The sequence below is a fragment of the Scatophagus argus genome, chromosome 5 (genome assembly GCF_020382885.2).
Source record: "Scatophagus argus isolate fScaArg1 chromosome 5, fScaArg1.pri, whole genome shotgun sequence".
NCBI classification, from domain to species: Eukaryota; Metazoa; Chordata; class Actinopteri; family Scatophagidae; genus Scatophagus; species Scatophagus argus.
The window spans coordinates 17,437,281-17,465,202 of NC_058497.1; the positions used below are offsets into that span (position 1 = coordinate 17,437,281).

Below are 27,922 nucleotides of genomic sequence, written 5' to 3' on the forward strand. Positions count from 1 at the left end.
AATTTGACTTTCTTGACAAAAATCAAAATGAAAACATATTTCTTAAGATGTGATATAAAATGCATAAATATTCACCCCCTTGCACATTTGGCTGCACTCACAGCACTAAGCCTGTGTGAATAGGTCAGAGTCAGGCTTGCATGTCTGAACACTGTAATTTTACTCTATTCTTGTTTGCAAAATTACTCAAGCTCTGTCAGGTTGCACAGGGATCAGGTCTGAATAGACCTTTTCGTGTCCAGCCCCAAAATCTATAGTGGATTCATATCTGTGGAATTGACTCGGCCACTCCATAACATTCATCCTGTTGTCTTTAAACCATTTCTGTGTGGCTTTCAGTGTAAACTTCAGATCATTCTCTTGCTGTAAAATAAATCCTCTCAAGTCGTAGTTCTCTTGCAGATTGATTCAGATTATCCTCCAAGACCTCCCTATATTTGGTTACGTTCATTTTACCCTCTGTCTTTACAAGCCTTCCAGGGTCTGCTGCTGAGAAGCATCCCCACAGCATGATGCTGCCGCCATCATGCTTCACAAGGGGGGTGGTATGTTTGTGGTGATGAACGACATTTGGTGTCCACCAAATGTAACCTGTATTCTGATGGCCCAAAAGTTCAATTCTGGTTTAATCAGACCAAAGAATCTTTTTCAAGTTGACCTTGGAGTCTCCCTATGCTTTTGGGTGAACCCTGGTCGAGTATTAAGATGAGCTTTCTTCCAAGTTTTGACTTAACAAGTAAGTCTCTCCCACCTCAGCTGCGGAAGGTTTTCACTCCTTCAAAGTAGTCACAGGTGTCTTGGTGGCCTCCCTCCCTTCTTGCATGGTCACTCACTTTGTGAGGACAGCCTGGTCTAGACAGATTTACACATATACCTTCTTCTTTCACTCAGTCACTTGAGACACATTTACTGCACTCAGGTGATCAGCATATCACTAATTGTGAGACAGTAGTTGGCTGGACCTTTGCTGAATTAGGTCAGTCACTTTAAAGTGGGTGAATATTTATGCAATCACTTATTTTACATTATATATTTTTAATTAATAATTGCCATTACTTTGTAGAAATATGTTTTCACTTTGACATTAAAGGGTTTTTTATTTTGTAAATTTTGATCACAAAGGCCAGTTGACCTGTCAAACAGAACATTAAATATCAGATCCTGACCAAAGTGGAAACTATATTCCATAGCACCAGTTGCTGGTGTAGTTGTACATGCAAGAATGAATAGGTGCAACTTTAAAAGAAGATCATTTTTAACTTACATTATCTTAAATAAAGGTAAAATAAGGTTAAGGGTTCAACTCAGAAGGTGATTTGAAACACTATTCCAGTTTCATCTGGTGTTGTGTGAGGCACGGGAGAAAGTGCAACAGCAAATTAGTTTTCCGCAACATGTTCCTGCAATTGTTTCACAATAACAGCGTTGTTAAGAAATGAAGGGTTTTAATTCGAAACAGATACAGGAAGTTTCAACAAGGTAATGCGATAACTTTAAGAGTACAAACTGGAGCAGATCACAACTAGCGTACTAAGACATGACCAAATATACTTAACAAAACTAGGGCATTAGAAATAAAGGCCAAATATTAACAGCCATTTTATGTTTTAAAAATTGTGTATTTGATTGGGTTTCTTCTCCATTGCCTAAACCTGCCTGATGAGCAAGCTGATGTGGTTGGGCTTGCAGAGTTGGCTAACACCTACTTGCGAATCAGCTTGGTATTTCAGCGACAGGACAATCCAACTTTGGCTGGAGTCAGTGGACCAACCATGTTCATTTAACAGACACTGTATCTTACCTTTTCTTCTGTTTATATTTATGGCCCTCGATCAAACTTGTCATGTTTCTCACAGTCACACTCTGTGGATTGACAGACTGTGATAGAATTGAAATAAAACATTCTTTGGCATGCGATGTCAAAAGAGAGAGAAAATGTTCCCTTAAATTGCTTGTGAATCATCTGTTTGTAGGTGTTTTCTTAAGTTGCAGAGTTCCCAGGGCCATCATAGACATTAGCAAACCAAATGTAACAACCCACTGCACTCAACTTACCCAATACAAACTGTCAAATAGACAACTATGTCAGTTAGTTGGTAAACATAGTAAAGCATCTAGCAGCTAAACCATTTGTGCCTACATTCATCAACTAGGTACAAAAATGATAATGAAAGAATTGAAATGAAAAGATGATCTTGCTTTGTGAGTGCTTGGTTTATAAATGAGCTGACATTTCTCACACAATAGCCATATCCTCTTCATAAAATGAAAGTGTTGCATTCATTGCTTTTTATACTGCCTCCATCTGTCCCTCAAAACAAATAAGTCAGTCACAATGTTACCGCATTTTTGCATGATTGATATGTTTGTGGGCATTTTAGTGAGTCCAGTCAGTCTAAATCTCTCAACTTTACATCACTGTTTAGAATAGATATTAGAATTCCAGTATAAATTTTGCCAACATAATGTTCAGGTGTTAATGTAAAGAAATGTATCTAGTGTTAGTGAATAAAACAGCTAATCTCCAATCACAGTCATGTATACGAGGCAACAAGTACTAGCCAGTCCCAGCATAGTAATTTTACCCAGTAACATCACAGCAAAGTAGTTCTAGCCAATAAGAACCTAGTATGGTGGGACTGGACGAGACACTTCTAGAGAAAAAAAATAACATGCTATAGGTTTTGTGGAGCCAAGGGGCAGAGTAAGGGAGTCACGTGAAAACAGTCGATTGATTGTCTGTTCTCACCCAGGTACAAACAGATGCTCCATATTTAAAATAGATTATGGCCCAAAACTTTTTTCCTGTTTAGGCACCTCCCTTTTCTCAGCCCACCTTGCATGTCCACAGAGAAAAAAATATCACTTTTCAATGATCTTTTGTGAAGCTGTTGCACAATATATAAATATAAGTGTGCACTTCTGAATTACATTAAGGTACATGTGATGTCTCTCAGTGGTTTATCTCTCTTCGACAGCATGATGTCCGCACAGAAGTGGCAAGAGCAGGGTTGGGCACTCTTACAGCTGTTGTTGGTGGTGTTTTTCTCTCATGCTGAGGAGCCGGTGTGCAGGCGACGAGGGGATCCCGAGAACCCCCAGTTATCTAAGGATGGGGACATTATGCTGGGGGGAATCTACAATTTCCACAGTACGTGGCGAGACAGACAGGGTACCTACCAGCATAAACCACTACCACTACAATGCACCAGGTAAATAATACTGCACCGCTCCAAATTAGTTTTCAAATATCCAAGAGTACAAGAGTCCAGCTACAAAACAGGTAGAAAAAATATTATTCAGCTCTCTATTGAAGTTTGAAATATCCTTTGATTTTATAAATGCATTCATACTTTCATGTTGTTGGCTCTATTTTAAGGTCAAACTGGTTTCAGTTTTAACCATTTATAACTGTCCTCATCAAGTCTGAATTTCAGAGGGTTCCAGTATACCCAGGCAATGCTCTTTGCCATAGAGGAGATAAACAACAGCACAGACCTGTTGCCTGGCATCTCTCTAGGCTATAAGATCTATGATGCTTGCAGCTCAGTTGCTAGAAGTGTGATGGTCTCCCTCTCCTTAGTGACTGGTGATGAAGTAGCATTTGCACTCTCTGATGAACAATGTACTAGACCTGCCAATGTGCAGGCGATCATTTTAGGTATAGCTTCCTCTCCTTGCATGGCTACAGCTACTATCATTGGACCCTTTCATATCCCACTGGTGAGTAAAAATAAAGTTGTATTTTTGAAGGAATTATTATTCTGGATGTCTTCTGTTTGGTCATTGCACAGGGCATTATTTCATATGTTATTCTCAGGACAAAATTCCTTCCTCTCTTTTAGATCAGCCAGGTTGCTACTTGTGCTTGTCTCAGTGATAAAACCAAGTACTCATCCTTCCTCAGAACAATACCCAGTGACTACTACCAGAGCAGAGCTTTGGCCCAATTGGTCAAGCACTTCGGTTGGACTTGGATTGGAGCCATTAGAACAAATGATGATTATGGCAATAAGGGCATGGCTACATTTGTAAAAACTGCCCAGCAGCTGGGCATTTGTGTGGAGTACTCTGTGTCTTTCTTTAGAACAGATCCACTAGACAAAATACAAAAGATAATTGAAAATATCAAGTCATCCACTTCCAAGGTGATTGTTGCTTTCCTCTCCCCCACAGAGTTGTACGTGATAATACATGAGTTGTCTCAGCAAAATCTGACAGGGTACCAGTGGGTAGGCACTGAGGCCTGGATTTTTGATTTTCAAACTGCAGCCATGGATAAGCATCACATTCTGGATGGTGCCATAGGCCTGTCCATCCCCAAAGCACATGTCAGTGGCATGAGAGAGTTCATGTTGGATGTGAAGCCACTCAATTCATCTGGCTATGAATTGTTTACAGAGTTTTGGGAGACTTTATTTAGCTGTAAGTTCAAGCAGTCAAATACATTAGCAGCAAATCAGAGAGAATGTACTGGACACGAAGATGTGAGTGGGGTGGAAAACAGCTTCACTGATATGTCGCTCATGCCTCTCTTTTACAATGTTTATAAAGGAGTGTATGCGGTGGCCCACGCACTTCACAACATTCTCAGTTGTAATAAAACATGTAACAACAAGGTGCAGCTAGATCCATTAACGGTAAGTTGAACAGCAGATACTGGAATTATACTTTACTTTCACATTTAGTCTCATTAAATCAGTCACATGAAGAAAATACTTTAAATTATGAAAATAAAGCACAGTCTTTCATAATCTTGAGAGAACAGATATCAAAGTATTTTTCAGGAAATGATCAAGCCTATTTTCTTAGATTTTGGAGCACATAAGAAAGATTCAGTTCAAAACAAAGGAAGGAGATGAGGTTTACTTTAATGAGAATGGAGACCCAGCAGCAAAGTATGAAATTATAAACTGGCAGCCAACCAAAAGTGGCGTTGTGGATTTTGTCACAGTTGGACTTCACGATACATCTTTACCTGCAGGCCAACAGCTGATTCTGCAAAATAAGTCCTTGATATGGGCACAGAACTCCCAACAGGTAAACTACCATCTGATCACTGTAATTCTTAATGACAGTCTATTTGAATTGTAATAATTGTTTATGTTATTAATTATTGAGACCGTGTCATTTTACTAGAAGCTGTATTAGACAAAATTTCTCAAAGTGAATGCACATACAATTTTTCTAATTGTGATTTTGTTCATGCAGGTGCCTTTGTCAGTTTGCAGCGACAAATGTTCCCCAGGAACTCGCAAGGTTCTGCAAAAAGGAAAGCCTGTCTGCTGCTATGACTGTATAAGATGTGCAGAAGGAGAAATAAGCAATACTACAGGTGTAGCAATATTTCATGCAAAAATCTAGAAGATGTTGCAATCACATACCTTATTCTAATTAATTAAGACTAATTAATTACATACCTACCTTTATTTTCAGAAATCTTGAGTCACATCTATATGAGGTGAAAGGAGGGGTTGTGGCACAATCCGTATGAGTAATAATATATATCTAAAGTAAAGTAAAATATCTAAAATGTACATATACTTAAAAAGATCTCACATTGATGTGCCTATTTTAAGATTAAGTATAATAAACAAACCATAAACCAACATTACATCAAAACTGAATACATTAAACATAGATATAAAACACTGACTGTGACCTTTTGTAATTAGTCATGGAATCACTGTCACCTATAGGCAGCAATTACGTTTGTGAGTATGTATGTGTGGTCTGTGCATCCCTTGAATGCTTTAAGCCAAGAAACAAAATATTAGGGAGGCTGGCGTACATAAGGCATTAACCACATCAGTACAGTTAATTATGATGATGTATGATTTTATATGTACTCTCATAAATTGATATATTGATATTGCAATGATACTGTTTTTGATACTGAAACGGTGTGATACTGATTTATGTTTTTGTTTTTTTGACAGATTCCATCACCTGTATGAGATGTGACCCTGAGTTCTGGTCAAATGAGAGAAGAGATGCCTGTGTAAAGAAGGAGGCAGAGTTTCTATCATATGAAGAGGTCATGGGAGCACTGCTCACTGCTGCCTCCCTATTTGGAACATGTATGACTGCAGTTGTGGCTTTCATTTTCTTCACATACAGGCAGACTCCCATTGTGAGGGCCAACAACTCTGAGCTGAGCTTCCTGCTGCTCTTCTCATTAAAACTGTGTTTCCTGTGTTCTCTGACCTTCATCGGTCGGCCCTCTGAGTGGTCCTGCATGCTGCGACACACTGCATTTGGGATCACCTTTGTCCTCTGTATCTCTTGTGTTCTGGGGAAAACAATAGTGGTGTTGATGGCCTTCAGGGCCACACTTCCAGGTAGTAATGTGATGAAATGGTTTGGTCCTGCACAGCAGAAACTCAGTGTTCTGGGTTTCACTCTTATACAAGTTGTCATATGTGTCCTCTGGTTAACAATTTCTCCTCCTTTTCCCTTTAAGAATATCAAGAATTTCAAGGACAAAATCATCTTAGAGTGCGCTCTGGGCTCAGCTGTAGGCTTTTGGGCTGTGCTTGGGTACATCGGACTTCTGGCCATGTTGTGTTTTATTCTCGCTTTTCTGGCTCGGAAACTGCCTGATAATTTCAATGAAGCCAAATTTATCACCTTTAGCATGCTGATATTCTGTGCAGTATGGATCACTTTTATCCCAGCGTATGTCAGCTCTCCTGGAAAGTTCAGTGTTGCTGTGGAGATATTTGCTATTCTGGCTTCAAGTTTTGGACTGCTGATTTGTATTTTTTTTCCAAAATGTTATATCATCTTACTGAAACCAGAGAAGAATACGAAAAAGAATATGATGGGAAAGGGGCAATCAACATCAACATTTTGAAAACATAAAATCATATGGTGGCAAAAGCACTCTAGTGCCATCATAAAATACTGTCAAGTAGGTATCTATCTTTATTTTTGCGAAGACTTTAACTGTACAACTATAGTATTTGTCCAATATATATAAAATTTAATTTGCGACATAGTCTGTTGACATGACATTACACAGTAATATACAATACAAAGTAATTTACAATCAACATCCATCTCTCTCTTTGGCTCTCAATTATGTATTTCCTTTTTGTAGGATAATCCAGGGTATTCCATTACCCTGGATTAGACCCTAATTGTAAAGTGACTCTAAAGTGATGCAAACCCAGACATCACTGTAGAGGCAAATCAGGGCCCAAAGTTTCATTAATTTGAAAAACAAAAAAAACCTTGAAACTGAAAGTTGAATTTTGGATTTTGAACTTAAAACTTACAAAATATAACATTGCACTCGAACTAAAAATAGGTATAGAATGTTTTTTTTTTTTTCAATTAAAAAATTAGTCTTATTCAGTTCTGAAATTATTTTGAATAAATTATTTATTTTCAATTTTAACTTTCATATGTATTTCAGTAATTGAGGTGTTGTGTTTTTCAGTTGCAGATTTTGTGTTTGCAGATTTACATCTTTTTTTTACAGTTTCAAATCGCATTTTATCAGTTTTAGATCTTTTTTTCACTTTCAAGTCTCATTTTTATTATGAGTTCAGTGTTGCTGTGGAAATATTTGTTATTCTGGCTTCAAATTTTGAACTGCTGATTTGTTTTTTTATTCCAAAATGTAATATTATCTTACTGAAACCACAGAAGAATATGAAAAAGAATATGATTGGAAAGGGACACCAAAACCATTGTGAAAACTTAAAATTATATGGTGGCTAAGTCATTCTAGCTACTTTCTAAATTTTACATAATAATTTCTCATGTAGAGCAAAATACATATTAATTCATTCAGTCTTCATTTTATTTTATTACTTCCCTTGTTCTACTGTAGAACTTGTTGTAGAACTTTTCTGTGTATAATTTAATTCATGATATAGTATATTGGCATGACAGATTGTAATACAATTACAATATTAAAATAGATTTTTGACTTCAAAAGGCCTGTTCATCGCCATACAACCTGACAGAGCTTGAGCAGTTTTGCAAAGAGCAATAGAGTAAAATTGCAGTGTCCAGATGTGCAAGCCTGACTGAAATCTGTTTTCACTTTGACATTAAGGGTTTTGGGGTTTTTTTTTTTCTTGTTGTTGTTGTAATTTATTTTGTCAACAAAGCCAAACTTATATTAAACATGATTCTATTTATAAAAGGGGAAATCACTCAAGGGCATGAATACTTTTTATAGGTACGTTATTTATTAATTAATTATAAAAAAATCTTCATTACTGTTTCTACTACCATATAAAGATCTCTGGTAACAGTTTGTGGATCTAAAAGTGTATGTGTGCACAAAAGTTGGAAATGGCATGCACCACAAAATATTCAGATTTATGGAAATTTGCATACATGAATCAGCCTCATATCCCATCATCCCTACATGCTTTTCCCTCACCCTTTCTCCCTTTTGTAAGATAAAATTAGGTCTTTCATGTCCATGGCTGATGTCTTGACCTTCATTTATATCCTTTGTTTCATCCTGACCTGATGACTGTTCTTCAAATGATTTAGAATGTTTCAGCTAGAAAATCTTTATTTAAACTAGATCCATATTATACCTTTTGCATTTTGAATAAGTGGTAACAGAAGCATCTCATTTTTCATTAGAGATGACATGCAGACAAGTTCTTATGTATTGCAAATACAAATATGGTGATGAAAAACCCATAGTGGCAAATTGTGATATTGGACTAGATAAATAAAATTTGACTTGACTTATCACTTTTCACAATTAATGCTCATATTTGGCGAGATGTTAAGGTACGATATTTAAAATAAGCTAAGGCCCAAAGCTTTTTTATGTTTGAGCACCTCCTTCTCCTCCACCTAAAATATCACTTTTCAATTATTTGTTTTATGCTGCTACACAATGTATAAATATCAGTGTACACCCTTGAATTATATTAAGGCATGTGTGATGCCGCTCTGTGCATTAGCTCTCTGAGACAGCATGACGTCCACACAGAGGAGGCCAGAGAAGGGTTGGGCAGTCTTACTGCTTTTGTTGGTGGTATCATTCTCTAAGGCTGAGGAGACGGTGTGCAGGCAGAGAGGGGATCCAGAAAATCCCCAACTGTCAAAGGATGGGGACATCATGCTGGGGGGAATCTTCTCTTTCCACAACAAGTGGATAAACAAACAGGATACCTACATGCACAAACCACTGCCACTGCAATGCACAAGGTAAACCATCTTTATAGGCTCCAAATATCTAAGAGTAAGTGACTACAGATACAAAACATTTCCAAAACCAAACTCTCAAAGTGAGTATTAAAATAAATAAGAAATAGAATTTATTGTGCATATAAGTACCATCAAATATTTAATTTACTGTTTCATTGTTTCTTCAATTTAACAATTTAAAACTGTCTGCATCAAGTTTGAATTTCAGAGGGTTCCAGTACGCCCAGGCTATGCTCTTTGCAATAGAGGAGATTAATAACAGTACAGAACTGTTGCCTGGTATTTCTTTGGGCTACAAGATGTATGATGACTGTATCTTCATTGCTAGAGGTGTGAGGGTTGCACTGGCCTTGGCTAATGGCAATGAAATAGTATTTACACCTTCAGAGGCACCATGTACCAGAACTGACCAAGTTCAGGCCATTATCGGAGGGACCTCTTCCTCTCCTTGCATGGCTATTTCTACTGTCATCGGACCCTTTCATATACCACTGGTGCGTAAGATATTAATGAAAATATACTAATAATAATAATAATAATAATAATAATAATAATAATAATAATAATAATAATAATAATAATAATAATAATAATAATAACAGTAATAATAATAATAATAATCATTATTATTATTATTATTATTATTATTCCCTACTTCTTTAAGTTGTTTATCAAAAAAATGTGCTTTAAAATAATTTCTGTTAAACTGTGAAAATGTCACAGACATATTTATCTTGTGATTTGATAACTTTTTTTTTTTTTTTTTTGTTTAGGTCAGCCACATTGCTACTTGTGCTTGTCTCAGTGATAAAACCAAGTACCCATCCTTCCTCAGAACAATACCCAGTGACTACTACCAGAGCAAAGCCCTGGCCCAGTTGGTCAAGCACTTTGGTTGGACTTGGGTTGGAGCTATTAGAACAAATGATGATTATGGCAATAATGGCATGGCTATATTTACAAATACTGCTTTGCAACTAGGCATATGTCTGGAGTACTCTGTATCTGTCTTTAGAACAGATCCACCAGACAAAATACAAAAGATAGTCAACATCATCAAAGCTTCCACTTCCAAGGTGATTGTTGCTTTCCTCTCCCCCCCAGAGTTGTATGTGATAATACATGAGTTGTCTCAGCAAAATCTGACAGAGTACCAGTGGGTAGGCAGTGAGGGCTGGATTGTTGATTCCCAAACTGCAGCCATGGATAAGCATCACATTCTGGATGGTGCCATAGGCCTGTCCATCCCCAAAGCACATGTCAGTGGCATGAGAGAGTTCATGTTGGATGTGAAACCACTCAAATTGTCTGGCTATGAATTGTTTACAGAGTTTTGGGAGACTTTATTTAGCTGCAAGTTCAAGCAGTCAAATTCATCAGCAGAGAATCAGAGAGAATGTACTGGACATGAAGACGTGAGTGGAGTGGAAAACAGCTTCACTGATATGTCGCTCATGCCTCTCTTTTACAATATTTATAAAGGAGTGTATGCGGTGGCCCACGCACTTCACAACATTCTCAGTTGTAATAAAACATGTAACAACAAGGTGCAGCTAGATCCATTAACGGTAAGTTGAACAGCAGATACTGGAATTATACTTTACTTTCACATTTAGTCTCATTAAATCAGTCACATGAAGAAAATACTTTAAATTCTGAAAATAAATCGCAGTCTTTCATAATCTTAAGACAACAGATATCAAAGTATTTTTCAGGAAATGATCAAGCCTATTTTCTTAGATTTTACAGCACATAAGAAAGATTCATTTCAAAACAAAGGAAGGAGATGAGGTTTACTTTAATGAGAATGGAGACCCAGCAGCAAAGTATGAAATTATAAACTGGCAGCCAACCAAAAGTGGCGTTGTGGATTTTGTCACAGTTGGACTTCACGATACATCTTTACCTGCAGGCCAACAGCTGATTCTGCAAAATAAGTCCTTGATATGGGCACAGAACTCCCAACAGGTAAACTACCATCTGATCACTGTAATTCTTAATGACAGTCTATTTGAATTGTAATAATTGTTTATGTTATTAATTATTGAGACCGTGTCATTTTACTAGAAGCTGTATTAGACAAAATTTCTCAAAGTGAATGCACATACAATTTTTCTAATTGTGATTTTGTTCATGCAGGTGCCTTTGTCAGTTTGCAGCGACAAATGTTCCCCAGGAACTCGCAAGGTTCTGCAAAAAGGAAAGCCTGTCTGCTGCTATGACTGTATAAGATGTGCAGAAGGAGAAATAAGCAATACTACAGGTGTAGTAATATTTCATGCAAAAATCTAGAAGATGTAGAAGATGTTGCAATCACATACCTTATTCTAATTAATTAAGACTAATTAATTACATACCTACCTTTATTTTCAGAAATCTTGGGTCACATCTATATGAGGTGAAAGGAGGGGTTGTGGCACAATCCGTATGAGTAATAATATATATATCTAAAGTAAAGTAAAATATCTAAAATGTATATATATGTATAGTTATATCTTAAATTAAATAATTAATTAAAAAGTTCTCACATTGAAGTGTCTATTTTAAGTTTAAGTATAACAAACAAACCAAAAACCAACATTACATCAAAATTCAATACATCAAACAAAGATATAAAACACTGACTGTGACTGTGTGATTTTGTCATTAGTCATGAAATAACTGTCACCTATTGGCAGCAATTATGTAAATCGAATATATCATTTTTGTTATGAATAAATAAAAATGAAAGATTAATCAATACTGCATCATTATACGTACAATGTCTTTTATTTGCAAGAAACTAATGATACATGATGATGTAGGCATCATAAGATAAAAACAATAAAAAAAATGGATAAAGACCAAATCACGAAATTAGTTGAGTAGAGTTGCTTTATGAATATGAATAAAGGCTGTGTGCAAATGTACCAAAACTGCAAATCTCTTTAAATATTAAATATTTTTTATTTCAGCTGCGCTGTAAGCACAGGTGATATTTTTTTTTCCTGCTGCTTTAGATTGGTCAGATGTTATTCTTCACACAGAGGTGTTTAATTTGCAGTCAGTGTTGTCTCCTTTTTTGTGGTCCAAATGGTGTTCCAAATTTTCATTCATTCATTATTTGTAGCTATGTGGATGATACACAAATGTACGTCCCACTAACAACTACGGAAGAGGACCATTTTTGTCAGTTGTTATCTTGTCAATAAAAATAAAGTGCATGCACATAATTTAGTAACTTAATTATTGCATTTGTGAAAATTTTATTTTTATAACTTAGAATGCAAATATCAATTGTAAATTTCAAAAACTTATTTAGCAAACAACAAGTTTTTTACTGTAATTTACCTTAAAATGCAGTAAATGCCTCAGGTGTTTTTTTGTACAGCTATTTACAACTATTGACAACACAATCAGCTGTCACAATAAAATGCACCACAAGTTATTTATAAAACTTAAAACTTATTTATATTATTTCCAGAACTCGCACCAAACGTGACGTGACATGTTCAAGAAAAAGCATTGTGTATATTGTTTATCGTAACTTGGGATTTACTTGACATATTGCAAAATTTAAAAACTTGTATATAGTCTGAAGTCCCCACTTTTCTCAGCGAGGTTGTGTCTTTCAGCTATGCCATCTTAAATTAGTTATGCGACAAAGATGTGGTGGCGTGTCCCTGTACTGCATAGGGTTAAACTCTGTTGTCTCAGTCCGTTGGTCACTACTTGTATTTACCAGCATACATGTACCAGCACAACATATGTTTGTTCTATTTTATATTATTTTATCTTTTCTGAGCTGAATTGTCTCATTTGTAATGAACATGTAATGTCTGCTTAGTAGGCATAAAAATGCAACAAGGTAAATGTACTTGTCAGGCATAACACCTGCTTTTATGTTTTTGTTTTCTGTCAGATTCTGTCACCTGTATGAGATGTGACCCTGAGTTCTGGTCAAATGAGAGAAGAGATGCCTGTGTAAAGAAGGAGGCAGAGTTTCTATCATATGAAGAGATTATGGGAGCACTGCTCACTGCTGCCTCCCTATTTGGAACTTGCACGACTGCAGTTGTGGCATTCATTTTCTTCAGATACAGGGAGACTCCTATTGTCAGGGCCAACAACTCTGAACTGAGCTTCCTGCTGCTCTTCTCCTTGACTCTGTGTTTCCTGTGTTCTCTGACCTTCATCGGTCGGCCCTCTGAGTGGTCCTGCATGCTGCGACACACTGCATTTGGGATCACCTTTGTCCTCTGTATGTCTTGTGTTCTGGGGAAAACAATCGTCGTGTTGATGGCCTTCAGGGCCACACTTCCAGGTAGTAATGTGATGAAATGGTTTGGGCCTGCACAGCAGAGACTCAGTGTTCTGGGTTTCACTCTTATACAAGTTGTCATATGTGTCTTCTGGTTAACAATTTCTCCTCCTTTTCCATTTAAGAATTTTAAGAATTTCAAGGACAAAATCATCTTAGAGTGCGCTCTGGGCTCAGCTGTAGGCTTTTGGGCTGTACTTGGGTACATCGGACTTCTGGCCATGTTGTGTTTTACTCTTGCTTTTCTGGCTCGTAAACTGCCTGATAATTTCAATGAAGCCAAATTTATCACCTTTAGCATGCTGATATTCTGTGCAGTATGGATCACTTTTATCCCAGCGTATGTCAGTTCCCCGGGGAAGTTCAGTGTTGCTGTGGAGATATTTGCTATTCTGGCTTCAAGTTTTGGACTGCTGATTTGTATTTTTTTTCCAAAATGTTATATTATCTTACTAAAACCAGAGAAGAATACGAAAAAGAATATGATGGGAAAGGGGCAATCAACATCAACATTTTGAAAACATAAAATCATATGGTGGCAAAAGCACTCTAGTGCCATCATAAAAAAACTGTCATGTAGACATCTATCTTTATTTCTGTAAAGACTTTAACTGTACAACTATAGTATTTGTTCAGTATATATATAATATAATTTGTGACATAGTCTGTTGACATGACATTACACAATAGTGTATAATACAAAGTAATTTACAATCAACATCCATTTCTCTCTTTGTCTCTCTATTATGTATTTCCTTTTTGTAGGATGACAACTGATTAGGCTGAGTGGCCCAGAGCTGAACAGAGATAAACCATTGTTAAAGCTGCTCCTTATGGTTCTCCTCAGAGGGCCGGCAAACTCAGGGTACCAGTTGTAACGTTCAGTACAACCAGCTGATCAGATCCAAGATGGTGACCTTTTTTATTAAATTTTGCATGCGGAAGGATTATTATGTTATGATTATGTTACAGTTAGGGTTTAATCCATTACCCTGGATTAGACCCTAACTGTAAAGTGATGCAAACCCAGACATCACTGTGAAGGCAAATCAGGGACCAAAGTTTCATTAATTTGAAAAAAAAAAATACTTGAAATTGAAAGTTGAAATTTGAACTTATTGTTGAAATACAACAATGTACTCGAACTAAAAATAGGTATAGGAAAAGTTGTTTTTTTAAAAAATACTTTTTATTCAGTTCTGAAATTATTTTGAATAAATTATTTATTTTCACTTTTCACTTTCATATTTTAATAACTGAGGTGTTGTGTGGGCGGCACGGTGGTGCTGTGGTTAGGACTGTCGCCTCATACCAAGTGGGTTCCAGGTTCGAATCCCAGTCTGGGCCCTTCTATGTGGAGTTTGCATGTTCTCCCTGTGCCTGCGTGGGTTTTCTCCGGGTACTCCGGCTTCCTCCCACAATACCAAAAACATGCACATTAGGTTAATTGGCTACTCTAAATTGCCCCTAGGTGTGAGTGTGAGAGTGTGTGGTTGTCTGTCTTTGTGTGTTGGCCCTGCGATTGACTGGCGACCAGTCCAGGGTGTACCTCGCCTCTCGCCTGTAGTCAGCTGGGATAGGCTCCAGCTCCCCCGCGACCCTGAGGGATAAGCGGTATAGAAAATGGATGGAGGTGTTGTGTTTTTCAGATGCAGATTTTGTGTTTTCAGATTTACATCTTTTTTTCACTGTCACATTGAAGTCAACTTCAATGTGACTTAAATAATTAAAAGGGACTTCAGCAACTTCATGACTCACAAACCAAGGCATGTGTATCCCGGCAACATTCATCACTCACGAGAAGTGAGTATGTAGTAAGTAGATGCAAAGCATTTACTAAAAGTTAATCAATCTATAAGTTTATAAGGTCTAATATATGCAGTTGTCTGTTGATTATAAAGATGTTATTTGCACCTTTTTATAAGGCAATTTAATCACTGTAGTTACTGTAGTAGGTGCACCGCTTATCCATCAGGGTCACAGGACGGCTGGAGCCTATTCCCGCAAGACAAACATTTACTTTTGTAAACTTACTTGCTTTCCATGTGAACCTTTTTATCACACAACATATGATGTGAAAACAACAATAGCCTAGCTTATCAGCCTTAGCTAGCTTGGTAGCTTTGAGTTAGGTGGCTGTGGTTCAGTGTTACTTGGCATCTCTGAACTTCTCTCACCCATGTGCCACCCCTTTGCCCATTTTTGGATTAGCCAAAAGTTAGGTGGAGTCAGACAATGCAAAGATGGCAAGGGCTGGAACCGCCCACACTGAGCTTCACAATGGCTCTTCAGAAACCTCAGGATGTCATCATAGTGCGTCCCTCCACTATTTTCTGATGGTATGATAAATACCAGTGCAAACATTTCATTACCATTAAGGTACTTATCATGCCACTCAGTAGTTTAGCTCTCTCAGACTGTATGACATCCACACAGAGATGGCCAGAGCAGAGTTGGGCACTTTTACAACTGTTATTAGTGGTGTCTTTCTCTCAGGCTAAAGACCAAGTGTGCAGGCGAAGAGGGGATCCAGAAAATCCGCAGCTATCAAAAGATGGAGACATTATGTTGGGGGGAGTCTTTTCTTTCCACAGCAGCTGGAAAGAGAGAAAGGATACCTACATGCACAAACCACTGCCACTGCAATGCACCAGGTAAAGTATATTTAGATTTCAAATATCAAAGAGAAAGTGAGTAAAGTTATAAAACCGGTACAAAAAAATTGATCACAATACTAAAATCATTGAACTTTTTTATCACATTTTATGTGCAATACCATCAAATAACTTAACTGTCCTCATCAAGTCTGAATTTCAGAGGGTTCCAGTATGCCCAGGCTATGCTCTTTGCAATAGAGGAAATTAATAACAGCACAGACTTGCTGCCTGGTATCTCTTTGGGATATAAGCTCTTTGACGTCTGTGGCTCTATCGCCAGAGGAGTGAAGGTTGCACTGGCCTCAGCTAATGGTAATGACATGGCATTTGCATCCTCTGAAGAACCATGTAATCAGCCTGTCCAAGTGCAGGCTCTTTTGGGAGTGACCTCTTCTTCCCCTTGCATGGCAATAGCTACTGTCATAGGACCTTTTCATATTCCACTGGTGGGTAAGAAAGGAAAAAAGAAATTACATATTTGAAAAATAATCCTTTTTCTGTAAAAAAGGTTTTACAAAAATAGTGTGTTATGTAAATCTGTAATATACATTTTAAGCTGAGAATATCTTTTTTGTTTTTCTTTTAGATCAGCCACTTTGCTACTTGTGCTTGCCTCAGTGATAAAACCAAGTACCCATCCTTCCTCAGAACAATACCCAGTGACTACTACCAGAGCAGAGCTCTGGCCCAGTTGGTTAAGCACTTCGGTTGGACTTGGGTTGGAGCTGTTAGAACAAATGATGATTATGGCAATAATGGCATGGCCACATTTACAGAAGCTGCCCAGCAGCTGGGCATCTGTCTGGAGTACTCTGTGTCTGTCTTTAGAACAGATCCACCAGACAAAATACAGAAGATAATTGATATTATCAAGACTTCCACTTCCAAGGTGATCGTTGCTTTCCTCTCCCACATGGACATGGATGTCCTTATACATGAGTTGTCTCCTCACAACATGACAGGGTACCAGTGGGTAGGCAGTGAAGGCTGGATCTTGGATTCACAAATTGCAGCCATGGATAAACATCACATTCTGGATGGTGCCATAGGCCTGTCCATCCCCAAAGCACAAGTCAGTGGCATGAGAGAGTTCATCTTGAATGTGAAGCCACTCAGTTCATCAAGAAATGAATTGTTTGCAGGGTTTTGGGAGAAATTATTTAACTGTAAGTTTAAGCATTCAAATTCATCAGCAGAGAATCAGAGTCAGTGTACTGGACATGAAGATGTGACTGGGCTGCAGAACAGCTTCACTGATATGTCGCTCATGCCTATCTTTTACAATGTCTATAAAGGAGTGTATGCTGTGGCCCACGCACTTCACAGTGTTCTCGGATGTAATAAAACATGCAACAAAAAGGTGCAGCTAGATCCATTCACGGTGAGTTGAACATCATAGACGTACATACTAAGTTTTTATATTAACAAATAAAATGATTACATTTTTTAAAAGGTTGCAGACTGTCTATCATGCTGTTGAGACAATAACCCTAAAATATGCCAGCTAACAATCTGGGATGATTCAAATCTTAGGTTTTACAACACATAAGAAATATTCACTTCAAAACAAAGGAAGGAGATGAGGTTTACTTTGATGAGAATGGAGACCCAGTAGCAAAGTATGAAATTATAAACTGGCAGCCAAGAGAAAATGGCTTCGTGGACTTTGTCACAGTTGGGTTTCATGATGCGTCTTTACCTGCAGACCAACAGCTGAATCTGCAAAATAAGTCTTTAATTTGGGCGCAAAACTCACAAGAGGTAAACTATCATGTGATCACTGTAATTGGAAAATACATTTTATTTGAACTGTGATGAATATATATCTATAAATATATGTAAAAACTATTATTGTGACTGTATTGTCAATTTTGGAGTCAGCGTCTGCAAAGTAAAATGCTTGCAGAGGTAGCACCTTGACAAAGTGAATACATGTCTTTTCATGCAGGTGCCTTTGTCAGTTTGCAACAAGAAATGTCCCCCAGGAACTCGCAAGGTTCTGCAGAAAGGAAAGCCTGTCTGCTGCTATGACTGCATAAGATGTGCAAAGGGAGAAATAAGCAACATCACAGGTGTAGTAATATTTAATGCAAGACAAAGCAAAAATTAATTCATAGTTTTATCATCTCAAAATGCATTTGTGGAGTTCTGACAGGTTTCACATAATGATTATGTAATGATTAAAGTGATCTCAGAATCTATATAATTCAGACATCAAATCATCACATTTTCTAAATAGATAGTGATACATGAGGTTTAAATTACCTACATAAATTTAGACAGTCATGGAAATCACATCAAGGTTAAAGCCCTAGTGTCAATATTTTTTGTCACACAAGTGTATTTAGATTGACAGTGATGTTAATGTTGATAAAAATTTATCAACAGTGAAAAGTTTAATGCTTTGAACTCGTTGAATCTCAGACTTCTATGTTCACATTCATTGGACTTGTAAGATGTTGGGGAAATGTATAATGTATGTATGACCTTAAATGATGAGGTCAGTCAAATTACAAAGAGACCAACAATATAAAGTAAATGCAGTAAATGGACTGAGAGTGAATGAAATTGTGTTTGTGTTACAGCAGTCAAAACTGACTTTCAAAAAACAGAAAAGTGCATGTTTTGTTGAGAAAAATAATAATAAGGCTTTATCTATATTTTGAAAATATATACCTAATATAAATATATATATCTGTCTCACAGGAATACAAAAGACGTAACATGGACATAAAAAAATACAGGTTCAATGAGTATGTCTAATGTCTACATTAATATTTATGTTGGTTTTTTTTTTTCAGATTCCATCACCTGTGTGCGATGCCACCATGAGTTCTGGTCAAATGAGGAGAGACATGCCTGTGTAAAGAAGGAAGCAGAGTTTCTATCATATGAAGAGATTATGGGAGCACTGCTCACTGCTGCCTCCCTATTTGGAACATGTATGACTGCTGTTGTAGCTTTCATTTTCTTCAGAAACAGACAGACTCCTATTGTCAGGGCCAACAACTCTGAGCTGAGCTTCCTGCTGCTCTTCTCCTTGACTCTGTGTTTCCTGTGTTCCCTGACCTTCATTGGTCGGCCCTCTGAGTGGTCCTGCATGCTGCGACACACTGCATTTGGCATCACCTTTGTCCTCTGTATCTCTTGTGTTCTGGGGAAAACAATAGTGGTGTTGATGGCCTTCAGGGCCACACTTCCAGGTAGTAATGTGATGAAATGGTTTGGGCCTGCACAGCAGAAACTCAGTGTTCTGGGTTTCACTTTCGTACAAGTTGTCATATGTGTCCTCTGGTTAACAATTTCTCCTCCTTTTCCCTTTAAGAATTTTGAGACGTTCAAGGACAAAATCATCTTAGAGTGCGCTCTGGGCTCAGCTGTAGGCTTTTGGGCTGTGCTTGGGTACATCGGACTTCTGGCCATGTTGTGTTTTATTCTTGCTTTTCTGGCTCGTAAACTGCCTGATAATTTCAATGAAGCCAAATTTATAACCTTTAGCATGCTGATATTCTGTGCAGTATGGATCACTTTTATCCCAGCGTATGTCAGCTCTCCTGGGAAGTTCAGTGTTGCTGTGGAGATATTTGCAATTCTGGCTTCAAGTTTTGGACTGCTGATTTGTATTTTTATTCCAAAATGTTATATTATCTTACTGAAACCAGAGAAGAATACGAAAAAGAATATGATGGGAAAGGGGGCATCATCAAAACCATTGTGAAAGACGTTACAGCACAAGTTTTACCTAATAAATTGTTAACCAGACTGTCCTGTTGACATCTGTCTTCTTTTTATTGGAGACTTGCTCTTGTAACATAGCATGTAAGATGAAAGCATTCATCAAATATAATATACCATCATATCAGTCATTTATCAATGATAAATTTTCACACACCACCAGGTATTGACCTGACCATTGGCAAAGAATTGAGGTTCAGTGTCTTGCTGAAAGACACGTAAACCCTTTTCGCTCTCAGTGGCAAAGGGTACAATTGGCATTCATTCTTTTGCTCAAGTGACTCAGCAGTTGTCATGTATTGATTGGCCCTCAAGACATTCCTGAAATATCATGATAATGAGAATTGGACTGATGTGAGGACACAGTAGCTTGACCTTTGACCACCGAACTGTCAGTCTCGAGTCCAAGTTGACATCTGAACTAAGTTTTACAAAATTTCATGAATATATTCCTTGCATTCACAAAGAATAGAGATGTAGAATACAGGCATAGCAATATGCATCTTTCTTTGTGCAACCCTCCAAATATGGTCACTTTTGGCTCCAAAAATCAAGATGATGGTGGCTGTAATGCCAAACCAGTCCCAAGACAAGTGTATCATGGTATCATGGTATGGTATCATGGACATCATGGTAGATTCATTCTTTATTTCATATACAGTCTATGGTTAAAATCACAATAAAATGCCCAAGTCCTGTCCTCCCTCATGCCCAGGTATATAAAAATATAAAATACATTTATGAATATATATATGTTTTAACTCATGTCTTGTGGAGACGGTGTATTGAGCCTTAGGCCCTGGGGCCATGAGCCTTAAGCTCCAGCTACAACTCTTATGTGCGCCTGTTGCGCATCTTATAATAAGTGGCTGCAGTTGGACATCTGACTTTTCAGAGGTCATAACATACTTGAGTTTGTCTATTAAAGAAATCACATCAGTATTTTAAGGCAAACCAAGTGATTAAAAATAGAGACACATATGACAAGACACAGCAATTCAGGTAAACCACATAAGCACGCAAGGTGGACTAAAAAGCACAGAATTCTACTAAAAACATGCAAAGTACCTTGTTACCCTTTTATTTCAACCAAACCAGAGTCTGTGGAAAAACAAACAAAGATGCCCCTGAATCTGAAGTGTGTTATACGATGAATTAAAGACAAATGAGCTAAATTTAGTTCAGAAAAAGGGAAATATGATGTCATGATGTCCTTAGTTGAGGTACAAAGTGGCACTACGAGATAAGATGGGCCAAGGCTAGCTGATTAACATGCGGTAGTTTGCATTACTTTTATTTTTTTCCCCAGGAATGTCTATTAAATTCCATCTTTAAAGATTCCCCGTCCAAAATAAATAATTGAAATAAATTTATCCTGCAAATCCTGATATATTTATTATTTGGAGAAAAAAAAAATATTTTGTCTATTATTTTGTGACATATAAATTGTACCACCATAATGTTCCAATAGTAACATATGGAAGAAAAACATACAGCTAACTATTGGTTCTTTATTTTCTGTTTGGTTATCTTCCTTGTCTTACCCACCCCAATGGTCCTAAGAGATCAAACATCACTGTTCCATTATTTTTATGCTGCAGCAAAAATGTATAAATACCAGCCACAAGCTTTTGATTTACATGAACATACTTCTGAGAGCACCCAGTGGTTTGGCTCTCCCAGACTGTATGATGTCCACACACAAGTGGCCAGAGCAGGGTTGGGCTCTCTTGCAGCTGCTGTTGGTGGCATCTGTTTCTCAGGCCGAGGAGTCGGTGTGCAGGCGAAGAGGAGATCAAGAAAATCCCCAGCTATCTAAAGATGGAGACATTATTCTGGGAGGAATCTTCTCTTTTCACAGCAGCTGGAAAGATATACAGGACACCTACATGCACAAACCACTGCCACTGCAATGCACCAGGTAAATTATACAAATTTAACAGAAATCTATTTAAATTTGAAAGAAAATAACAGAAACATCCTATTATATATATTTTAAATTCATTATGGAAGATGCATACGAGACAGGTTAAGAAAAGGTGTTCAAAATGATTACCTAAATAAGAAACATATTATATTGTGTATCAACTGCTTTCAATTACTGTGCAACAAAAAAATATAGCTTTTTATATGTGTTGGCATGAAGTTTGAATTTCAGAGGGTTCCAGTTTGCCCAGGCTATGCTCTTTGCCATTGAGGAAATTAATAACAGCACAAGTTTATTGCCTGGCATCTCTTTGGGCTATAAACTCTATGATGCCTGTGGCTCCATTGCCAGAGGTGTGAGGGTCTCACTGGCCTTGATTAATGGTAATGAAGTGGTAGCTGCTCCCTCTCAGACAGCATGTACCAGACCTGCCCAAGTGCCGGCTATTATGGGAGAAACCTCATCCTCTCCTTGCATGGCCATAGCTACTGTCATCGGACCTTTCGATATCCCACTGGTGAGTAAGATTTTTAAAAATCAAGTTAAATTTCTATAAAAAAATATCCTGTAATTCTTCAGCTGCTCATAGCAAAGGGGTTGTAAAAATATGATGTGCTGTGCAAATGCTTTATGTTGTATACTTTTACACTCTTTCTATACTTTTCCCTGGGTCCTTGTTTTTTATTTTTTTTATTGTTGTTGTTTGTTTTGTTTTGTCTTGTTTTTTTTTTTGTTTTTTTTTTACCTCAGATCAGCCACTTTGCAACTTGTGCTTGTCTCAGTGATAAAACCAAGTACCCATCCTTCCTCAGAACAATACCCAGTGACTACTACCAGAGCAGAGCTTTGGCCCAGTTGGTCAAGCACTTTGGTTGGACTTGGGTTGGAGCGATTAGAACAAATGATGATTATGGCAATAATGGCATGGCCACATTTACAGAAGCTGCCCAGCAGCTGGGTGTATGTCTGGAGTACTCTGTGCCTTTCTTTAGAACAGATACACTAGACAAAATACAAAAGATCATAGACATTATCAAAGCTTCCACTTCCAAGGTGATTGTTGCGTTCCTCTCCCACATGGACATGGATGTCCTTATACATGAGTTGTCTCAACACAACCTGACAGGGTATCAGTGGGTAGGCAGTGAAGGCTGGATCTTGGATTCCCAAACTGCAGCCATGGACAAGCATCACATTCTGGATGGTGCCATAGGCCTGTCCATCCCCAAAGCACATGTCAGTGGCATGAGAGAGTTCATGTTGGATGTGAAACCACTCAATTCATCTAGTAATGAATTGTTTACAGAGTTTTGGGAGACTTTATTCAGCTGTAAGTTCAAGAAATCAACATCATTGGCGGAGAATCAGAGTCAATGTACTGGACATGAAGACTTGAATGGTGTGCATAACAGCTTCACTGATATGTCACTCATGCCTATCTTCAATAATGTCTATAAAGGAGTGTATGCTGTGGCCCACGCACTTCATAGTATTCTCAGCTGTAATAAAACATGTAACAACCAGGGACAACTAGATCCATTTAAGGTGAGTTGAACACCAATGACTTAAATTACAGTTTCTACATGAAAAGTTCAATGTTAGTTGCAATCTGCAACCTCACCTCCAGAAGTCCTACACACTGAAGCCTCTTTAAAAAAGTTAATTTATTTTTTGAAACAAATGGTCTCTCATACTGTTGAGACAATAAAAGCGATTTTAAGAAAGTGATCTACATTGATCGTACTTTATACCTTTGTAGATTTTGCAGCACATAAGAAATATTCACTTCAAAACAAAGGAAGGAGATGAGGTTTATTTTAATGAGAATGGAGACCCAGCAGCAAAGTATGAAATTATAAACTGGCAGCCAACAAAAAGTGGCGTTGTGGACTTTGTTACAGTTGGTCTTCACGATTCATCGTTAACTGCAGACAAACAGCTGAATCTTCAAAATAAGTCTTTAATTTGGGCACAGAACTCAAAACAGGTAAGCCACAATTTGATCACTATAGTTATTAATGACAATCTATTTGAATTTTTATAACTGCATAAGTTATTAGGTATTTTTATTATATCATCGGTGTTTACTTGCCATCCTTGCACTTATAATGGATGTTTGCAAAGACAACACCTTTGTCATAGTGAATGAAAATAGATTTTTCAATGAATGTCATTTTGTTCATACAGGTGCCTTTGTCAGTTTGCAGTGAGAAATGTTTGCCAGGAACTCGCAAGGTTCTGCAGAAAGGAAAGCCTGTCTGCTGCTATGACTGTATAAGATGTGCAGAGGGAGAAATAAGCAATATCACAGGTATAATAACATTCAAAACAATTGTTGTGCATCTTAGGTCTGGGGTTCCACCACTGTCCTGCCCTGAGGCTGCACACCTCCAGCCTCTCGTTCCCTTGTTCTCCAACCTCCAGGCCATTTGCCCAAGATCTCTAACTCTTTATGCCTTCCTTTGTCTAACCAAAAGTCCAAAACCCTGAAAGACGAATTAATTTATTATTTTAAATGAGAAAAGAAGCAAATCCTTACATTTAAGAAGCTGAACCCAGCAATTATCACTGAAAAGTTCTCAAAATGTATTCAAATGCTTAGTACTTTCAAATACTTTCTCAACTACTTTTCTTCAGATGGAATACTTTATTCATCAATAAATCGAAAAGATATTGTCAGCTGTATCATATGTAAGCAATCCTGTTTTCAGTGAACACACCTGAAATAAACAGGCAGACAACTAAAAATTTGCAGAATACAGAGAGATGTAGAACCTCGTGCATGTACCACCATCTTGATTGTTGTATGTAAATTAATGCTGCAATGATACTATCTGTAAAAAGATAAGAATTAACTGAAGGGTCCCTCAAATTACTAAAAGATCAAAAGTATTTTCTCATCTCCTCGTCAGTTTTTGAGCATTCAAATAATTTTGGTATTTTAGTGTATGAAACAGTGGGAAGTGACATTTGAAAAATCATCACACTTTTTAAGAAACAAAAAGTTATAGTGTTTATAGTTATTAAGAAATAAAATAAATGAGTCAAAAAATAATATATTTTATACTGTACTTTGACTTTATGCTCAATAAAGTATCTATCTATCTATGTTTTACTTAACAGCTCCAAAACATTCATGATGGCAACATCTAATGAAGTTATCCATTTATTATCTAGCAATCCGTAATTTTTGTTTCACAGGAATAGACAAGATACAACATGGACACAAAAAGACTGATTCATTGTGCATGTCGAAACCCTGCATTTTGCTTTTTTTTTCAGATTCTATCGCCTGTGTGAGATGTGACCCTGACTTCTGGTCAAATGAGAGAAGAGATGCCTGTGTAAAGAAGGATGCAGAGTTTCTATCTTATGAAGAGGTTATGGGAGCACTGCTCACTGCAGCCTCCCTGTTTGGAACATGTATGACTGCTCTGGTAGCTTTCATTTTCTTCAAACATAGGAAAACTCCGATTGTCAGGGCCAACAATTCTGAGCTGAGCTTCCTGCTGCTCTTCTCCTTGACTCTGTGTTTCCTGTGTTCTTTGACCTTCATCGGTCGGCCCTCTGAGTGGTCCTGCATGCTGCGACACACTGCTTTTGGGATCACCTTTGTCCTCTGTATGTCTTGTGTTCTGGGGAAAACAATAGTGGTGTTGATGGCCTTCAGGGCCACACTTCCAGGTAGTAATGTGATGAAATGGTTTGGGCCTACACAGCAGAAACTCAGTGTTCTGGGTTTCACTGTTGTACAAGTTGTCATATGTGTGCTCTGGTTAACAATTTCTCCTCCTTTTCCCTTTAAGAATTTTAAGGAGTTCAAGGACAAAATCATCTTAGAGTGCGCTCTGGGCTCAGCTGTAGGCTTTTGGGCTGTGCTTGGGTACATCGGACTTCTGGCCATGTTGTGTTTTATTCTTGCTTTTCTGGCTCGGAAACTGCCTGATAATTTCAATGAAGCCAAATTTATCACCTTTAGCATGCTGATATTCTGTGCAGTATGGATCACTTTTATCCCAGCGTATGTCAGCTCTCCTGGGAAGTTCAGTGTTGCTGTGGAGATATTTGCAATTCTGGCTTCAAGTTTTGGACTGCTGATTTGCATTTTTATTCCAAAATGTTATATCATCTTACTGAAACCAGAGAAGAATACAAAAAGGAATATGATGGGGAAAGGGGCACCAAAAGCATTTTGAAAACTTAAAATATTATCGTGGCAAAGGCATTACAGTACATTGAAATTTTAACATGATAAATTGTTGACCAGACTCTCAAGTTGACATCTATCTTTTGCTGGAGACTTGCATTCTAGTAATGTAATTTTTTGCACTATAAAGCTCTTTACTTGTAACATAGTATGTCAAGATGAAAGCAAATAATAAATTTAATACAGTCACATCAATCATTTATTAATGCCACATTCTCACACATCTGCAAAGTATTGACTTGACCATAGGCGGACAACTGGGGTTCAGTGTCCTGCTCAAAAGCACTTAAACCCTTTTCACACCGTGCAAAAAAACTCCACTAACAACCACTAACATCTGGGTTTTGTGTTCAGTAGGAAAGTGCAGCAGCAATGGAAATAGATTCACAATTTTTTACGCTCAACCCACATCGTAACAAATGACCTTTTCTCGAACAATGTCTCAATGCATGATGAAGTTCTGGGCATTAGTATTACTACTTGTCCATCCATCTCTGGTGAAGCAGTGGTCAAACATTATTCAGTAAACTTTGAGTTTAAAAGAAAGGCTGAAGTAAAAGATATTTTTAAAAAAGAAACTACCGTAACATTGTCATTGGCCTCCATTTAGCTTCCTACTGTTCCCTGTTTTCCAACGAGTTAGTAATGTTGAAATTGACACAGCAGAAAAAAAGGGGAAAATTCATCTCCTAGCAATGAGAAAGTCAATTGTGTGTTTTTGTGGTTTTAGCCACATTACAAATACCCGCATATACACGCTGAGTTTGGTGTAAAAATGACATTAGACATGTGGACAGGAAGAGCCAAGTAATGAACTTGAACTGTATGAACACTGGACAGCCTGCTCTACTACTTGAGCTAAGAACAAACAAATATACATGTCTATTATATAATTCCTTACTGATGTCATCACATTTAATGCAGTTTGTAAAATTGTTTCAAAATCATCCTTGGTTTACTTGCTCAGTTTCCTCTGGTCTCCTGGGGCTTGAGTCCTGATTGGTCCAACCTGAGGACTGGAGTAGGGCAATACTATTTTAGGGGCTGCTATCACATGTAATTAATACATTTCAGACCATTCCAGAAGTTTGAAAATGAAACATATATATATATATATTTTTGAAGCAAATGACATTTAAATGGCTTCAGCTTCAATCCATAGCTATGGAGACCTAAGCAAGGACCAATGCAAGTCAGTCCAGGATTTCATGCACTGCTCATACCCATTTGGTAATGACTGTTGTCTGTTTGTTGTCTTTGTCATCAACTGGGAACCCGTCAATAACCAGACTGTTGCTCAGGTTTTGAAAACATAGTAGTTACCCCAAGAGCATCAAAACACTCTTCAGTCTTGCTTTAGGCATAGCTGGTGAGTAAATCTTTGCTGTTGTAGAATCTCTCACTAGTAGCAATGATGGCACTTGGTGCACTTTGGTCAGGTGAACTTGATCTCTTGTCAGGATAAGCCTCAACTTAAACGCATGCTCTTTTTGGCATCCTCTTGTCCATGATGCCACAAGTTCAAGACTGATGAAACCTTTCACTTGAGACTGAATGGCAACATCATGAAACTTCATCTGAACCACTCTTTGGAGGACAGCGTTCCATACCGGGGCTTATGTGCACAACCCAGTTAATCATATTCCAATTTTGTGTTGTTATATTTATTCCATTCCCAAAAGCTGCATTTAGAATGTAGGTTTTGCTTCAGCTTGCCTTATCGTCTTCATAGGCATTCGAACAGAGTTATATTCTCAGGGATTACTGTTTGCTAGTGGTTTGGTTATCTGGATTTAGCATCCCTAGTGTTGCTTCTGACTGTAAATCAGTCGAGGTCTTTGCACTTCAGTTGGGATCTACAATGAAATACAGTTCTTTCTGAAGTGGACGTTCTCCCCATATTAAAA

The 27,922-nt window shown here is 37.6% G+C and overlaps 2 protein-coding genes and 2 pseudogenes across 2 annotated transcripts; all 4 read left to right on the plus strand.

Moving 5' to 3' along the window:
* Positions 1-2,951: 2,951 nt before the first annotated feature.
* Positions 2,952-7,291, plus strand: LOC124059845 (extracellular calcium-sensing receptor-like). Its single transcript, XM_046390225.1, has 6 exons — positions 2,952-3,212; positions 3,426-3,723; positions 3,846-4,640; positions 4,813-5,040; positions 5,212-5,335; positions 5,940-7,291. The coding sequence occupies exons 1-6, from the start codon at positions 2,980-2,982 to the stop codon at positions 6,854-6,856; spliced, it is 2,595 nt and encodes an 864-aa protein (XP_046246181.1). The 5' UTR covers positions 2,952-2,979; the 3' UTR covers positions 6,857-7,291.
* Positions 7,292-8,098: 807 nt separating this feature from the next.
* On the plus strand, positions 8,099-14,537 carry LOC124059604 (extracellular calcium-sensing receptor-like). The gene is made up of 6 exons (XM_046389758.1): positions 8,099-9,189; positions 9,386-9,683; positions 9,963-10,757; positions 10,930-11,157; positions 11,329-11,452; positions 13,091-14,537. Exons 1-6 carry the CDS (start codon positions 8,957-8,959, stop codon positions 14,005-14,007), a joined length of 2,595 nt encoding a protein of 864 aa, XP_046245714.1. The 5' UTR covers positions 8,099-8,956; the 3' UTR covers positions 14,008-14,537.
* Positions 14,538-16,328: 1,791 nt separating this feature from the next.
* Positions 16,329-19,944, plus strand: LOC124059166 (annotated as a pseudogene).
* Positions 19,945-20,683: 739 nt separating this feature from the next.
* LOC124059167 lies at positions 20,684-27,067 on the plus strand (annotated as a pseudogene).
* Positions 27,068-27,922: the final 855 nt, after the last annotated feature.

Bases quoted from the DNA above. Each gene is read 5' to 3' on its own strand.
- LOC124059845 (XM_046390225.1), top strand. From the start codon at position 2,980: ATGATGTCCGCACAGAAGTGGCAAGAGCAGGGTTGGGCACTCTTACAG. The intron at 3,213-3,425 runs GTAAATAATACT...GTCCTCATCAAG, and splicing joins CTACCACTACAATGCACCAG to TCTGAATTTCAGAGGGTTCC. The intron at 4,641-4,812 runs GTAAGTTGAACA...CTATTTTCTTAG, and splicing joins TGCAGCTAGATCCATTAACG to ATTTTGGAGCACATAAGAAA.
- LOC124059604 (XM_046389758.1), top strand. From the start codon at position 8,957: ATGACGTCCACACAGAGGAGGCCAGAGAAGGGTTGGGCAGTCTTACTG. The intron at 10,758-10,929 runs GTAAGTTGAACA...CTATTTTCTTAG, and splicing joins TGCAGCTAGATCCATTAACG to ATTTTACAGCACATAAGAAA. The intron at 11,158-11,328 runs GTAAACTACCAT...TTGTTCATGCAG, and splicing joins GGGCACAGAACTCCCAACAG to GTGCCTTTGTCAGTTTGCAG.